Consider the following 15,849-nt stretch of genomic DNA (forward strand, 5'->3'; position numbering starts at 1 on the left):
TACATCACCATAGCTACTCAGTACTGTTAAAACTTCAAGACCCATAATACTTTGTGCAAAATCTGGTACCGGAAGTATAAGTCCTCCATTGACTATCGGCCGGGTCAATGTAGAAAACGTAGCTCACTCGCAAGTTACAAAATTGTAATCGATATTGTGATTATCATAGAATTTTTACCCAAAAAAGAAAACTTGAATTCGCTAAGATAAAATATACGACCCGTTTTGTGGTCTTTGGTTTGGTTTCGACTTGTTAACTTAGCAAGTAAGTAACGCAGCCATGCCGCCAGGGCCTGTTCAAATAGTCCAGCCGGAGCCTAACAAGGTAAACTTTAAGTCTATGTAAATACAAAAATATGTAATATTGTGTGTATGCATTTGATACGTTGTGTGCAGGGGTTGTCTTTCCGAAAACGGTTGTAAATTTGGTTTCAGGTTAAGGTAGTTAAACTTGATTGTAGCCATTTTATTCCCGGTCCAATGCTTGTAAAGATTGGTTAGCACACCCGCCGCTTTGTGAATGTGAAAAACCACTCTGTTATATCGAGATCTAGACTTCTCTTAGTTATATCGAGATCTAGACCATTTTTAAGTTATCCATCACTAAACCCAATAGCTATACACAACACATTAGCTATTTTCATGAATCTGTAATAGATTATACATTTTTGTACAATTAAAAAGCCGTCAAATCTAACTTGATTTGTGTCTATAGGTAGATGAGCCGGCAGAGGAAACACCGGCTACTAAACCTATAGTCGGGATTATCTATCCACCTCCTGAGGTCCGAAACATTGTTGACAAGACCGCCAGCTTCGTAGCCAGGTTGGTTTTTCATAGTCGTTACGAGATCATATTAATGCAGATATGGTTTCAATAGGATAATAATAAAAACCCTTTCACCAATTCACAGGAATGGGCCGGAGTTTGAGGCAAGGATTCGTCAGAACGAGATTAACAACCCAAAATTCAATTTCCTCAACCCTAATGACCCATACCATGCCTACTACCGCCACAAAGTCAATGAATTCAAGGAGGGCAAGGGCCAGGAGCCATCTGCAGCTGTGCCCAAGGTTATGCAGCAGCAAGCCTTGCAGCAGTCACAGCAGCTTAATCAAAAGGTTTGGGACCACAATTTTCCTTAACATTGATATTCAAGGACTGTTAATGTATCATTAACAGCGTATCATATAACGTATCATATTTCAATAGGTGCAGTCCCAGGTGATTCATGAGGCTGTGGTGCCCAAGGAACCACCACCCGAGTTTGAGTTTATTGCAGACCCTCCTTCCATCTCCGCCTTTGATCTGGATGTCGTCAAACTGACTGCCCAGTTTGTCGCTCGCAACGGACGTCAGTTCCTCACTCAGCTCATGCAGAAGGAGCAGAGGAACTACCAGTTCGACTTCCTCCGCCCACAACACAGCCTCTTCAACTATTTCACCAAGCTGGTGGAGCAGTACACCAAGGTACGGCGTGACGCTCATGTCGCGATGCGTGGAACCTCTGTGATTCTCTTGTGTGGGGCGTTTCTGACCCGTGTTGGTCGCTGTGCTGCAGATTCTGATCCCTCCTAAAGGACTGCTGGTGAAGCTGAAGAGGGAGGCCGAGAACCCCAGAGAAGTCATGGATCAGGTGAGCGCCGTCCTCAAGACCGCTTGGTGCCTTTGGACCAGTGAAGCTTGTGGTGGTAGTAGTAGTAGTTTGTTATATTTTAAGTACACGGACGACAGTCATAACCACCGATTGTCATTCCCCTTCGCCAGGTGAGGTACCGTGTGGAATGGGCCAAGTTCCAGGAGCGCGAGCGTAAGAAGGAGGAGGAGGAGCGAGAGAAGGAGCGTGTGGCCTACGCCCAAATCGACTGGCACGATTTCGTGGTGGTGGAGACGGTCGACTTCCAGCCCAATGAGCAAGGTAGGGAAACCGGCATCTGAACCCAGACGTCTCATGTCTCGTGCGTGTAAACTCGTGCCATAGGTGTAGGCCGGTGTGTTCTGATGGACCTCAGTGGCCTGGACGTGATGACTTTGGCTGACTTCCTCCAGGCCACTTCCCACCGCCCACCACCCCCGAGGAGCTGGGGGCCCGTATCCTCATCCAGGAGCGCTATGACAAGTTTGGCGAGAGCGAGGAGGTGGAGATGGAGGTGGAGAGCGAGGATGACGACGATGACCACCGGGATGATCGGGGTAACGGTCATCATCCCTCCCAGCCTGATCAGGACACGCAGCTGCAGGATATGGATGAGGTATGTAAACAAAAACAGACATCATCCATCACTACTACTACTTTGCGAATGAGAGGAATGGATCATTTTAAGAAGAATAAAATGTGTAGTTCTCATCAGCTATATTTTTGATGGCTTTTCCAGGGTTCTGATGATGATGATGACATGAAGGCTCCATTGCCTCCAGACAACCCCATGCCACCCCCTCTGCCCCCTACCCCAGACCAGGTCATTATCCGCAAGGATTACGACCCCAAAGGTGAGCGAAACGCCACAGTCATCCCAGACCCCCATATACCCGGCAATAATCAATCATTTCGATTTCCATAGCAAATCTTAACCACCCCTCTCCTTCCCCCGCAGCATCCAGGCCCCAGCCTTCAACCGCCGCTCCAGACGAGTACCTCATCTCCCCCATCACGGGGGAGAGGATCCAGGCCAGCAAGATGCAGGAGCACATGCGCATCGGTCTGCTGGACCCGCGCTGGCTGGAGCAGAGGGACCGCAGCATCCGAGAGAGGCAGATCGAGGACGAGGTCTATGCCCCCGGCCTGGACATCGAGAGCAGCCTGAAACAGCTGGCCGAGAGGCGTACCGATATCTTCGGTGTGGAGGAGACGGCCATCGGTAAAAAGATCGGAGAAGAGGAGATTCAGAAGCCCGAGGAGAAGGTAGGGGGAGACGAGAGAGGGGGGGTACTGATTTCGATACAGGAAATGCCTGTGGTTGCTGGGAACTTTGTTTGTTTATGCTGCTTTTAAATGGCGTCTCACCTGGCCTTTTCTGTCCCCAGGTGACCTGGGACGGACACTCAGGAAGCATGGCTCGCACCCAGCAGGCAGCGCAGGCCAACATCACCCTGCAGGAGCAGATCGAGGCCATTCACAAAGCTAAGGGACTGGTGCAGGAGGACGACTCCAAAGAGAAGATTGGCCCGAGCAAGCCTCACGAGATCTCCCATCTTCCTATGCAATCCTCTTCGCCTCTCATGCCCAAACCCAACCAACCCATGACATTGTTGCCCCGGCCTACTCCCTCTGTAAGTTTGGTGGAAGTATTCACATCGTTTGGGAGGACACATCACAACATGTCGTACTGGACTAACTTTTTTTTCATGTCCTTGTCTCTGGTGTTGTAGATGCCACCTCCAGTTCGCACTACACTCCTGTCTGCTGTGCCGGTGCTTCCCAGGCCCCCCATGGTCCGCCTGGCCCCTGGGCAGGTTCTTACACCCATGCCCCCAATGCTCCATGCCCCCCGGATCAACGTGGTGCCCATGCCCCCATCTGGGCCTCATCTCATGGCCCCCAGGCCACCCCCCATGGTGGTCCCAACTGGTGAGAGGCAGTACCATTTGAAATACCGATAGACATAGCGATATGATGTGATATTAACCACCCGACTGCTAATGCCATCACACTGTCCCGTTTGAGTAAACTGCCCTCTCTCTTCCTGCCAGCGTTTGTCCCTGCTCCTCCTGTGCCACAGCCCCCCTCTGCTCCGGCTCCCCCGGCCCACCCACCACCCCCCCACGACGACGAGCCTGTCAACAAGAAAATGAAGAGCGAGGACAACCTCATTCCAGAGGATGAGTTCCTACGCAGAAACAAGGTATGGTTTTCCTGGAACATGTTTAGGAATGTTGTAGTTCCAGTCAGTGGCGTGGGTTCCAGGTTGATGTTCCTGTACAGTAGTTGTGTGTTTACATAGTTTTCCTTGTGTCTTTTCAATAGGGTCCAGTGGCGGTCAAAGTACAAGTTCCCAACATGCAGGACAAAACAGAATGGAAGCTTAGTGGACAAGTGCTCAATTTCACCGTCCCACTCACAGACCAGGTACATGTTTCTCTCACGCCATCCCATGTCCTTCTCCTGTGCCAGAGTGATCACCTGCACTGTGATCATGTGATCTCTTTCCTCATCAGAAGCAACTGTTCTTTTTTCAGGTGTCTGTCATTAAAGTCAAAATCCATGAAGCCACAGGCATGGCAGCAGGGAAACAGAAGTTGCAGTATGAGGTAAAAAAAATGCTTTTTTGTGGAAGGGGGGGGGGGGTTGGTTCTCGTGTTTTATATAATGTGATCAGCTATGTGTGAAAACATTATTCATTTTTATTCTATCATAGGGAATATTCATCAAAGATTCCAACTCTTTGGCTTACTACAATATGAACAATGGCTCAGTCATTCACCTGGCATTGAAGGAGAGAGGCGGAAGGAAGAAGTAAGGGGTGCTGGTGTCGCGCCCATCGTCCTACTCTGCCTCTTTTGTTGTTGTCCCGAGTCATTTTACGCAGCAGCTAATTATTTGTAGAGTATCTCTTTCAGATAAGATGTTTGAAAACTGTCGACACGACTGTCTTTTGGCAACCAAACAATTGTGCAAGAATGCTTTCTGTGTTAATAAATCAGCTTGCCACTGATTCATTTTAAAGGAAATCCTCCCTAGCCTAGCCTATGTAAATGTATATCTTTGGAGTCATGTTAGTATGTCTCATAGGGTTAATAAGCCTTGCTGTTGTGGTTCAACAACACGGGAAGACAAAATTGATTTATACTGGAACATTTGGAAGACCATGTTTATTCATCCAATAAAGGCGTTTAAGTCACAGTTGTTTCATGTATTAACTTGATTAACCTTGTTTAATTTTTTCAATGTCATGGGATTGTGGTAGTGTATATTGATTATGATTTTAAATGTGTTTTTGACAATGCGCCACTAGAGGGAGACGTTTGCTTTATGTATTTGGCCGACCGCCCTATTACAGTGAAGTGTGTCCTTCCATGGCGAAGAGTCGGAACCTGGATGACAGTTGAGGAAGGGTGGAAAAAGAAATGACAACGAAAACTTCGCTAAAGACATCTTAAAATTTGTGAGATGTTTGTATGCAAGTTACCTTATTGATGTAACTTGTGTTTTTCTTATAGTTCTACTCAATACAATTATTTAGCTTGTTTTGATTACGTTAGTTTTTAGTTGTTAGCTAGTACTAGTTAGCTAGTGCTAACGTTGTCTAGTTACTGTACAGTAGCCAGCTTTCGTTCGCCGCTGTTGTGATTAGCTAGCCTCGCTTGCTAAAAGCTAGCAAGTTAGTGCTAGGTAAGCTATACAGTAACATTTGATCTTTCTGTGGAGATAGTTAAAATGTACCCCCAACATAACATTTCCAGATAGCTAAAAGTAATAGTTATAACGATATGCTACCTATTTATCCTAGCTTAGCATGCTGCTTGAAACTTAGTTGATGGCTACTACTACTAGTTATCATAGCTAATTCTAGCTATTTTGTAAGCTAGCTAGTGAATGTTATCCACCCGTCCAGATGCCCTAAATATGACATGGCATTTGTTTTGTTGACTTGGAAACATTTGCGTTGTACGCCGTTACTTTTAACAGTGCCAGAATTATAACTGGCAATCTAGCTAGCTAGTAATTATGGCTCAAATAGAGAATGGTCGTCAGTCAGTCGACACAACCAGCATCAGGACTAGTATTGGCAGTCATGTTGACGACGAGAGCTCCCTTGGATCCGACTCAGAGATCAACGGCTTCACCAGCAGCAGGCATCCCGATAAATATGGATTTATCGGTGGAGCACAACAGTATTCTGAAGACTCGTAAGTTCTGTAGTTTAAGTTGGAGCTAACTACTAGACATATTAGCCACACAACACTCTGGATATGAATGAATGGTCTGAAATGAAATGTCAAATGCCCCTGTCAAAGAATCTGCCTACCTTGCGAGTTTCAGTACAGTCAACTAACTAAAGGCCTTGCAGTGCCTACTTGCTGGCTACATCAATAGTATTTGGTGTCTGTGATCAATATATCCTTGTGACTTGCCTGTGAGGTCCCCTCCCTCTTGATACGGAGCCCTCCGCTCCAGTCACATTAGCTCTAAATTTCAGGGCATGCCCAAGATGGTTTGTTTATTTGCAGTGTTGGTCAAGCATAAAATGATAAGCATAGAATACTCTGGAGGCTCACTTAGAATAGTCTGTTAGGTGTGAAGGGCAATGTTGACAAAACCTAATCTGCTTCCTGTCCATCCCACCATTTGTTTCGTCCCAGAATCCATGCCTCATTGATACTGAGAATTGTTAACTCTAAGAGAAGATCTGTGATAGGAGTTTCTTTTTTCATGTAGTTTACAGGACTACATGTTTGTTTGTCCTACTCAGTACAGTGCTGTTAGTGGGCCTTGTGACTCGTGTTGTACCCTAGGTACGCACCCACACTGCACATAACACCCTACAATGTACATCGCTATAAAGACTCCTTTGTCTTTCAGAACTGTATGTAAACAGAGAGGCAGGCAGGAGTTTTGCATTTGAAACAGGTAGTTGTGATCAACCTCCGATGGCGAGGCAAAGGCTCCTGCCCCCGGTCTCCTGTGCTCGTGCACGTCAGTGTTGTGGCATTACACACACAGAGTGGAAGGAATGAGGGAAAGTTGTGCCAAGCACAAGCTGGCTGGAAGCATCCTGTTTTCTGTAGGGCTGGCTGGCCTTGCGCCACAGATCTGCCACCCCTGTGGTTGGACTGCCTCTTCTGGCACAGGGATTTCATAGGAAATGGAGAAGAGAAAGTCTGATTTGCATTTCAAGAAGGCTAACGAAACTCACACCCGTTATACACAGCAGTGTTTAGAGGATGTAGCACAGAGAGACAAGAGGTTTTAACACTGCTAAAATTATACAACGAACGCAGCATAATTATAGCTCTCTTCTAAAAGGAAAGTGCATATATATATATATATATATATATATATATATACACATACATACATACATACATACACACACACACACACACACACACACACACACACACACACACACACACACACACACATCTATATGTTCTTTGAAGACTCCTCCTGCCCCATGATTACAAGGCTATGCCGATCAGATAATTACATAGCCTAGCTGAGGCTCTACTAAGGGCCTTAAATACACCATCAGCACAACCACGTCGATGAACCCAAGCTGCCATATGTCTTCTCTTGCTGTGTGGGAATGTTCCATTCCCAGTTCCCTCTTATTGTCGAAGCCAAGCGTTCCATAATAGAATGACATCATGTCATGTCTGGTTCTACACTAGGCCCTGCCTGCCTGCCTTCAGGAGATACCTGTCTTTTCTATATCACTCGCTGAAATGTTTTCTCTTTCCCTTAATAAAACCCGCCAATTCATAAACTATAGCTCTTTCTCATTTGTCTTCAATGTCAGAAATGTGGTTTGTTTTAATGGAACAATCAGTAGCCCTCTTATCTAGAACATACGGGCCAAGTTTAGAACCAGACTGGAGGGGAATGTCCCGTGGTGACCTGTGATGTTCCGTCTGTGCTGTTCTTTACACTGTACCTCACACTGTCTCCCTGTGTGGTCCCTCCCCAGGGCCCAGGATGTCCCTCCAGAGGTGTTGAGACAGAGGGAGGTCAAGTGGCTGGACATGCTCAGCCACTGGGACAAGTGGATGGCCAAGAGACACAACAAGGTAACGTCGCTGCTCGCACACGTTGGCTAATGAAGTTTTTTTGGGGTTTGACTGGCCGTCCGTTCGTGTATTCTTCCGACTATTCTCACATCCTTGCATGCGTAACATTATTCAACAAAAGAAGGTGACTTGAGCTTTCAAGGTCTAGTTGAAACTTGCTCTTTGACAGGAGTTATAAACATGAGACGTGCTGTTTCTGCCCAGGCATGCCAGTGTTTCAACGTTTTAATTCGTCTGGCAGACGGTTTACGACATAGGCAGGCCCTATGGTTGCGATACCAATATGTATGAAGATCTTGACAGAGGGAGGCCCGGTGGGAAGACTCTTTCTTGGTAGGGTCCTCACGAATTAAAGGGAAAGAAGACTCTGAAATTAGACTCGCGCTAACAGACTCTGCAGGCCAGGGCTGTGCCTGGAACAGTTTGCACCTCCAGTCACCCAGCCGGTTATGCCCGTGTGAAATGCTAAACATTCATTAACAAGTCGACCGCATTTGCATGAGTCAGCACGCTTGATACAACCCGTCTGCTCTTGTCACCCTCTGTCACTCGAACTAGTGACAGAAACTGGGTGGGTCCACACTAGCAAAACAGCCCTCGTCCCTTCATGGAAGCTACAAGGGCAGGCTTGTGCGTTTTGACAGCGTGTGGCTTGTTGTGACTGCGTGCGGATCTGATTATTTGATTGCAAAGCCACATGAAACGCCTAAGCCACATACATTTAGTCATTTGGCAGACGCTCTTATCCAGAGCGACTTACAGTAAGTACAGGGACATTCTCCCCGAGGCAAGTAGGGTGAAGTGCCTTGCCCAAGGACACAATGTAATTTTGCACAGCCGGGAATCGAACCAACAACCTTCTGATTAATAGCCCGACTCCCTAACCGCTCAGCCATCTGACATAAGACCGTTTACAAGAATAAACAGCTATTTCAAACAGGGTGTGTCACACTGCTGGGATAGTTGGTTTCGAAGGTTAGTTTGCCGCTGCTAATCTTTGAAGCTGTCCTTTCATAGTCATACAGAGCCTTTAGCTCAGAGTAACAGTATCATGGCCTCATCAACAGTTAGTGTGAAATGATTCCTAATGTCTGGACAAAAGTGGTCCAACTGATGGGGTATATTCTGTACTGTTGGTGGGAAAAAAAGCCTTAAAAGGCCATTTCTTTATTTGTGTGTATATTCATCCTGTCTCTCTCTTCTCGGGCCTCAGGTGAGACTGCGATGCCAGAAGGGGATCCCTCCGTCCCTGCGAGGTCGTGCTTGGCTCTACCTGTCCGGGGGAAAGGTGAAGAGAGAGCAGAACCACGGAAAGTTCCAGGTCAGTCTCCTTCACACTCCCTCCTTTTGTGTGATCCTGTAATCTGTTGATAAAAAGTTAAGTACCATATCAGGGACCTACATGTCCCATGACATGAATGTCACATTCATTCGTTTCCCCAGGAGCTCGACAGCCAGGCAGGAGACCCTAAGTGGATGGACGTGATAGAGAAGGATCTGCACCGGCAGTTTCCCTTCCACGAGATGTTTGTGTCGCGAGGAGGACATGGGTGAGCCTCCGCTTTGTCTCCGGGTTGAGTGGCGCACAATGGAGGGACTCAGCTCTCTTTGACTTCTCATCTGGTTTGACCAGCCTGTGTGTGTGTGTGTGTGCTCATGCTTTTCTCCGTGTTGTTTGCCCTCCCTCCCAGGCAGCAGGACCTGTTCCGTGTCCTGAAGGCCTACACCCTGCACAGGCCAGACGAGGGCTACTGCCAGGCCCAGGCGCCCATCGCCGCCGTGCTGCTCATGCACATGCCCGCCGAGGTGAGCCTCGTGCCGTCACGATATGTCCTCTTCCACTGCAGCTATCTCAGTGTGACCCCCCCCCCCCCACACCCTGGAGGTTTACTTTAGTGATTAGTTCTTTCAGACAGCTTCCTTCCTCGTGTGTCTGTCGGTCCTATGGGTTACCGGACCTTGCGCCTCAGCTGAATTTTTGCCTTGTGACTTGTTTTATTTTTGTTTCCCACTTTCCACTTTTCCCAAAACGATTCCATTCCCGGTTTCCTTTCTAACATCATCTGTGTGTTTTTCCACAGGATGCCTTCTGGGGGCTGGTCCAAATCTGTGAGAAGTACCTTCCTGGTTACTACAGCGCTGGCCTGGTAAAACTCCCACCTACTCCCGCCCCGTGTAAAGTACTTCCTACCTGACTTCTCCCACCTGTGTTTAACGACGGCCTCGTGCCTGCGTCTCTCCTAGGAGGCTATCCAGTTAGACGGGGAGATTCTGTTTGCCTTGCTGCGCCGAGTCTGTCCGCTAGGCTACCGTCACCTGGAGAAGCACAAGATCGACCCCATCATCTACATGACCGAATGGTTCATGTGTGCCTTCTCTAGGACCCTGCCCTGGGCCTCCGTGCTGCGCGTGTGGGACATGTTTCTTTGCGATGGTGAGACGCGTCCTTTTTCACCGTCGCGTGCGTTTTAACCCCATAAGGACACAGAGTGAATCTGATAAAGGGCGGTACAAGTTTGCTTTGTCTGAACACCACAGAATATCAGGGCTTCTCATGTCGAGTTGAGTGACCTCTGTCACGCTCCTCTCCCCCCCACAGGTGTGAAGGTCATCTTCAGGGTGGGCCTGGTGCTGCTGAAGAGCATGCTGGGAACCCGCGAGAAGCTCAAGGCGTGTCAGGGTCAGTACGAGACCATGGAGCTGCTCCGGGCCATAGAGGCTCGCTACATGCAGGAGGGCTTCCTCGTACGAGAGGTGAGTACTGCAGGCCTGCAGGCTGACACCAACCTGGTATTGAGCAACACATCCACAAGAGAGACCTCGAGCGCTTTTGGGTAAGGAACGCAGAGTGTCTAGAACCCCTTTCTACACACTCCCAGGCTGTCTCTCGCTGTGAGAATGTCCGACTGTGCGTCTGTGAAGAACAATTGTTCTCTAAAGAACTGTGGGCAGAAGAGCCTTGGAGAGGAAACTGAAGTGACACAGAGACGCATGGTCTATAGTTAGGACTGGGCAGTCAGTGTCCAGAGGCTCCAGTGTGACTGACTGTTCACACTGACAATAGGCTCTCTGATTGAGCCGGCCACGCTAGCTGTGTGTGTTAGCTGCGAGGCCGGCCCCTTGCCCCTCGCCCCGGGCTCACTGACATTTGCTAACTAGGTTTGGATTATGAACGGAATGGGCAGGGACTGAAAGATCTTTTCACTTGTTCTGGCTGTTTGCCCCGGACAATGAGCCTCACTTTCCTCCACATTGGTATTCGTTTGTGAGCCCGTGTCTGTGTGCGCTTGGTGTTTTGCCTACAGTTGCCATCGGTAACGCCCCCCCCCCCCCCCCCGTGCCAGGTCCTGGAGGTCCCCGTGTCGGAGCGCGACGTGGAGCGCGAGCACCACTCTCAGCTGAAGCGCTGGAGGAAGACCCGCGGCGAGCTGCACTGCAAGTGCCCCCCCAGGATGCACGGCGCCCGGGCCATCATGTCGGCCGAGCCGCACAGCCGCCAGGACCTGCGGCAGCTGCCCACCATCGTGGTGGAGTCCCCCGTGCCCGGCGCCCAGCCCTCCGCCGCCGCCGCTCACAAGGCGGAGAAGAAGAACAAGGAGGAGAAGAAGAACAGGGAGGAGAGGAAGAGCAAGAAGAGAGGAAGCCTGATGAGGAAGACTCCCATCCCCGTCGTGCAGGTCCCCAACCCCTACCCTCTACTGGGCGACCCTCAGCCCCCGCCACCAGACCCACCAGCCCAGCCCGCCAGCGTCGAGCAGACCCCGCCCCCACAGGCCGTGACAGACCCTCCCCCTCAGCCTCCGTCTCCTAAAGACACGGCCCCAGCCAAAGAGTCTCTCTTCCAGCAGTCCACACAGAGCCTCAACAGCGCTGAGGACACCTACCTGTGACTGTCCCTGTGACCAGAGCCCGGGGCGCCATGTCCAAGACTCAGCAGGACGGGAATGAGAGGAGGGGAGGGGGGGCAGTAGCTGGTGAATGTGCCTCTGCAGATTCACTCTGTATCCCACTGCATGCCAATTAAGCCTCTCTCTCTCTTTCTCATCGGGCATTCACATATGCAGCGGCGTGGCGGAGAGTTCCGGAACTGTCTAACATTGGTGGTTGGGGGAGGAGCTTATTCTAAAGTTGAAATACGTTTTAAAGGCCGTGATCTATTGTTACGTTTTTTTTTTGTTTTTTTTACTCGCATTCTCTTGGTTGGATCCTCGCTGGCAGCTTAATGGGAATAGGGGTTGTGGGCCTAGTTCGGTCAGCCTTATGAAACTCATGGTTGTCTTAGTTACGCTAACCGTCGGTTCACTTTGACTAATGCCCCTACCGATGACACTCGTCCACTAATGCCCTCGTTAACAAGTGACAAACTCGTGCTGTGTGCGGGAATTGTTGCGTAATTGGAACCGGGAATGTGATATGGTATCTATAGGTAGCTTTGTTAGATAGACACGTTTGGTAACCTAAAGCAGGGGTGGAGACACATACAAACTGTAGATGCCAGTTGGTTGTAACTCAGTGAGCGAAACGTAACTAGCCAGCAAGCTGCACGCCACTTCCAGATTGGTCAACACCCACACAGGGCTTTGAGCTGGGACCAGCACAGCGTTGCAGAACGTACAATCCACACGCCTCCACACTGAATATGTGAATGCCCTCCCAGTCAGCAAGACACTAGCACAAATACCAGCCACACACCAGCCAATCATGTCCAGGTTTGCCATGACCCTTTCCATTAACCAATCATATTCTTCTTAACAAGCTTTGAAAGACACTGTATTGCCTCTTGCCACGTTTCTTTTTCTTAGTTGCGTATTCTGACCCGTAGGTGTCACCTGACCTTCTGTGCAGGTGGAGATTCATTTTGAAACGGGAATTGGAAAGGTAATCGTGGCCATATTTGAAGTCTAGTGAGGAGTGGCATGTTCCTTTGCGGCTTACTCTAAAGCTTTGATACTAACCCTCTACAGCTCAAATGTAGCTCACCTTATTCCAACTTCAGTTCACTGCATTGCTTCAGCATAGGTGTGAACCATTGCTCCTACCTATGCCTCTTAAAATACAAAAGGTAGCCATTGCGTCATTTATCCTATGTAAGAGCTTTCGATCTTTTACCACTAGAGGGCAACCTTGGCATATTTTCCCCTCACTTCTAAACTTGTGATTACTGCCAATAATACACAGTAAATTCCACAAAATGAAATTGCAGCTCTGTGTCGTGTCCGAGAGCACCTGTATGTCTTATTCCTTATTTTTATGCAAACATTTTAACTGAAAAGCGAGTCAGACCGGAACTGACCTTTTATAACCTGTGCCTCATATGTCAAGTGCTTAAACCCCTCATCGCCCCAACAGCATGCGTAACTGATGCAACTTAAGCGAATGCCTTTGGGAGGTGTAACACACTGTGCCATGCGGCCAGCCAAGTCCAATCCCTTCAAAGAAGTCATCGTTCACATCAGGTGGGCAGCTGAAGTATAGGCGAATAGGGGTACAGTAAGTCTGGTTGCGAAAAGGCTTAATCTGTCATATGGAACATGTGCATGATCTTATAGTCAGCCCTGCTGGTCGACATGTGGTTGGCTTGCAGGTGCCCACCTCGCTGTTCTTATCGCCACACTAGTCAAAGTCCTCAGTGTTCTCTGTTTGTTAGGCGACCCAAAGCCACACAAACACGACCTGTTAGTCTGGATGCTTACTTTGCTCTCAGCTGTTACGAAGAAAGGGAGTTTGTGGGAGGCCTTATGTTTGGGATATTTGGAGTCTTCCTCTTTTTAAAAGACAGTTTTGTAGGTTTGGGAATAAGCCAGGCCCATTTGGAACATGAGGCTTGTGCTTTGTGAAAATCATGTACAATCTTTTTTTTTTTTGTAACCACATTCTTCTGTGCTTTTTAGTGAATGAGTTTTACTGAGATGAAGGTTTGCATACATTGCATGGAAAATGGAACTTGTTACACTTAATAATGTCACTTTGAGAAACTACAGGATTTTAAAATAAATATATGCTCGACAAATATATATGCAGCTATGTATATGCTGTATTTGTATCATTCCACAAAATGTCTATGCTACAGATTGCATGTATAGCTTGGTTGCAAAAGCAATACATTTTGAATGGATAACAAGTTACAAAGAAACCTGGCTGTTTATGTATGGGCGGTTTCACATACTTCCCATTTTGCAGATCTTCTTTAATTTAATGCTACTACGCTAAATGTAGATATAACTGATTTGTAAAATAATGTTACACTTGCTCTTTTTTTATGGAAGTTGGATGGATGTTTTGTTTATGACCTGGGATCACAGAAAACATTTTCTCTCATCGATCCTGACACTAGTTTACTAAGCACAACATACTAGGGGATAACTAATGGCTAACCCCAATTGCTTAGCAGAATACTGGCTCATTTAAATGTCATTATTTGGGATTTTCTTCTGTTTATAAAATTTTTAATCATGATAAAACATACAACAAAACTTGCAGAAATGAAATGTAAAAGGTCATGTTGTATACTATGTTTATACCAATAAATCCACTTTGATCAAACCCAACTGATCAGATTGTGTTTTCTTAATGTCAGTAGGCTAGAATTGTGTGTGGTTTATGTACCATGTAAGGTCTAAGGTGGTTGCTCATTTTTCACAACAGAGGGAGCACTGGAGTCAAGAAGATGCAGCCATTTTCAGACTTGTCTGTCTCCCGAAGGTCTAACACTGTTTTCAAGAAAGTCTAGTAGTGTTTGACCTATCCCCCTCTCCTCTCACCTCTCGGGATCAGTAAGTTTGAGGTCATTTGTGGTACGGACGTCGCTTGGTTAATTACAGGTTGTTTTGATTTCTTTATTTAGTGTTTAGATTATTTTTAACCGTCAAACACCCCCTTTCCCACCTCGAGGTGGGAAATAATTGAAGTAAATACCAAAACGCCCTCAGGTAAAGACCAGTTCAGCCCAAATTGCTATGTTCGTTCCCCCAATAAACCAGCACTGTGCAAGGTAATTGCAGGTGGACTACCAGTGTCTAGGCTTGCCTTTCTTTGCCTTAGGTCAGTGTGTGATTACAAAAATGTCCTGAGCATTAATTCAGCTTAGGTTACATATTGTTTTCACGGTTGTATTTTTCATTGCGAAAAGCTTAGTACTTACGGGTACATTTTACCACAAAATTGACTGTACCCATATTTTGTATGTCTATATATTTTTTAAAACAGGCCTTCCTGTCACCTACTCTTAACATGTAACCATAATTTCTGCTCACATTTATGTCAACTCTAGTTATTTGTGATCTTCGTGTTCCTTAGAGGCATGTTAACAGTTAACAGCCCAGGAAAACATGTACCGTCACGCTCTCCCTCTCCGCAGTGGACACCTGGTCCTCAGTCAGTGCCACCGTTCCATTTACATCTCAAAGGAGAAGCCTCAAGAAGGCCTTCTCTGTGCTCCCTCTCTCTCTCTCACTCAAGAAATGATCTGATTTATCTCTCCGTCAACGGAAATATACGCCTTTCTAGAAACCCCATCCCTCCTCTCTCGTCCTCAGCCAGTGGGGCTGGGAGAAGGAGCGGTAAAAGAGAGACTTGTGGTCCTCCGTGTGATCCTGGGGCCTAGCGGACCCCCCCCTCCCCCCCACCCCTGTCACAGGGGCTGATTCATGCGATGCGGGCGAGTCTTTCTCCGCTCCCAGGCTCCGAGTGTGTCGAGGCATGGGGGGGATGGCACAACGCGAAGCAAAGGTGCCTGTGTTTGTCTGAGGTATCAGCTTCCCACGTTTGATGGGGCGTGACAGGTTGGCTCAGGTCAAATTAAAAGGCTGAAGTAACGAATATGTCTGGGGGCCTAGTCTCGGCAGGTGAGCTTCTTAAAGAAGGGTGAAATGGAAAGAGGTTATATATTGCACCAGGGGGTAACAGTCGTGCTTAGGTCATGGCCAGGAAAGGGATCCTTATGGCTGAAGCAGGTTGATAATTGAATCTTCTCCGTGGCAGACCCATGTGGCATTCTCATCTCAACCTGTCCAAGTGAAAACCCAAACTATTTTTGAATCCAAATCGTCGACTGTGTGTATGGTTATGTAGGGATTCACACCTCCCTCATAACAATGTGTCCCATAAAAATCGATTTATTTG

General features: G+C 47.7%; 2 protein-coding genes across 2 annotated transcripts; both read left to right on the plus strand.

Annotated features, from left to right (window-relative positions):
* Nucleotides 1–100: 100 nt before the first annotated feature.
* sf3a1 (splicing factor 3a, subunit 1) lies at nucleotides 101–4,857 on the plus strand. The gene is made up of 15 exons (XM_067231085.1): nucleotides 101–325; nucleotides 716–825; nucleotides 914–1,121; nucleotides 1,213–1,470; nucleotides 1,562–1,636; nucleotides 1,768–1,918; nucleotides 2,050–2,252; nucleotides 2,376–2,490; nucleotides 2,595–2,902; nucleotides 3,025–3,270; nucleotides 3,370–3,568; nucleotides 3,691–3,842; nucleotides 3,965–4,066; nucleotides 4,177–4,248; nucleotides 4,356–4,857. Exons 1-15 carry the CDS (start codon nucleotides 281–283, stop codon nucleotides 4,455–4,457), a joined length of 2,346 nt encoding a protein of 781 aa, XP_067087186.1. The 5' UTR covers nucleotides 101–280; the 3' UTR covers nucleotides 4,458–4,857.
* Nucleotides 4,858–5,031: 174 nt separating this feature from the next.
* Nucleotides 5,032–14,271, plus strand: LOC136937931 (TBC1 domain family member 10A-like). Its single transcript, XM_067231086.1, has 9 exons — nucleotides 5,032–5,847; nucleotides 7,629–7,728; nucleotides 8,942–9,049; nucleotides 9,172–9,278; nucleotides 9,420–9,534; nucleotides 9,810–9,875; nucleotides 9,973–10,162; nucleotides 10,328–10,482; nucleotides 11,073–14,271. The coding sequence occupies exons 1-9, from the start codon at nucleotides 5,666–5,668 to the stop codon at nucleotides 11,616–11,618; spliced, it is 1,569 nt and encodes a 522-aa protein (XP_067087187.1). The 5' UTR covers nucleotides 5,032–5,665; the 3' UTR covers nucleotides 11,619–14,271.
* The last annotated feature ends 1,578 nt before the right edge of the window (nucleotides 14,272–15,849 follow it).

The sequence above is a fragment of the Osmerus mordax genome, chromosome 28, assembly GCF_038355195.1.
Source record: "Osmerus mordax isolate fOsmMor3 chromosome 28, fOsmMor3.pri, whole genome shotgun sequence".
NCBI classification, from domain to species: domain Eukaryota; kingdom Metazoa; phylum Chordata; class Actinopteri; order Osmeriformes; family Osmeridae; genus Osmerus; species Osmerus mordax.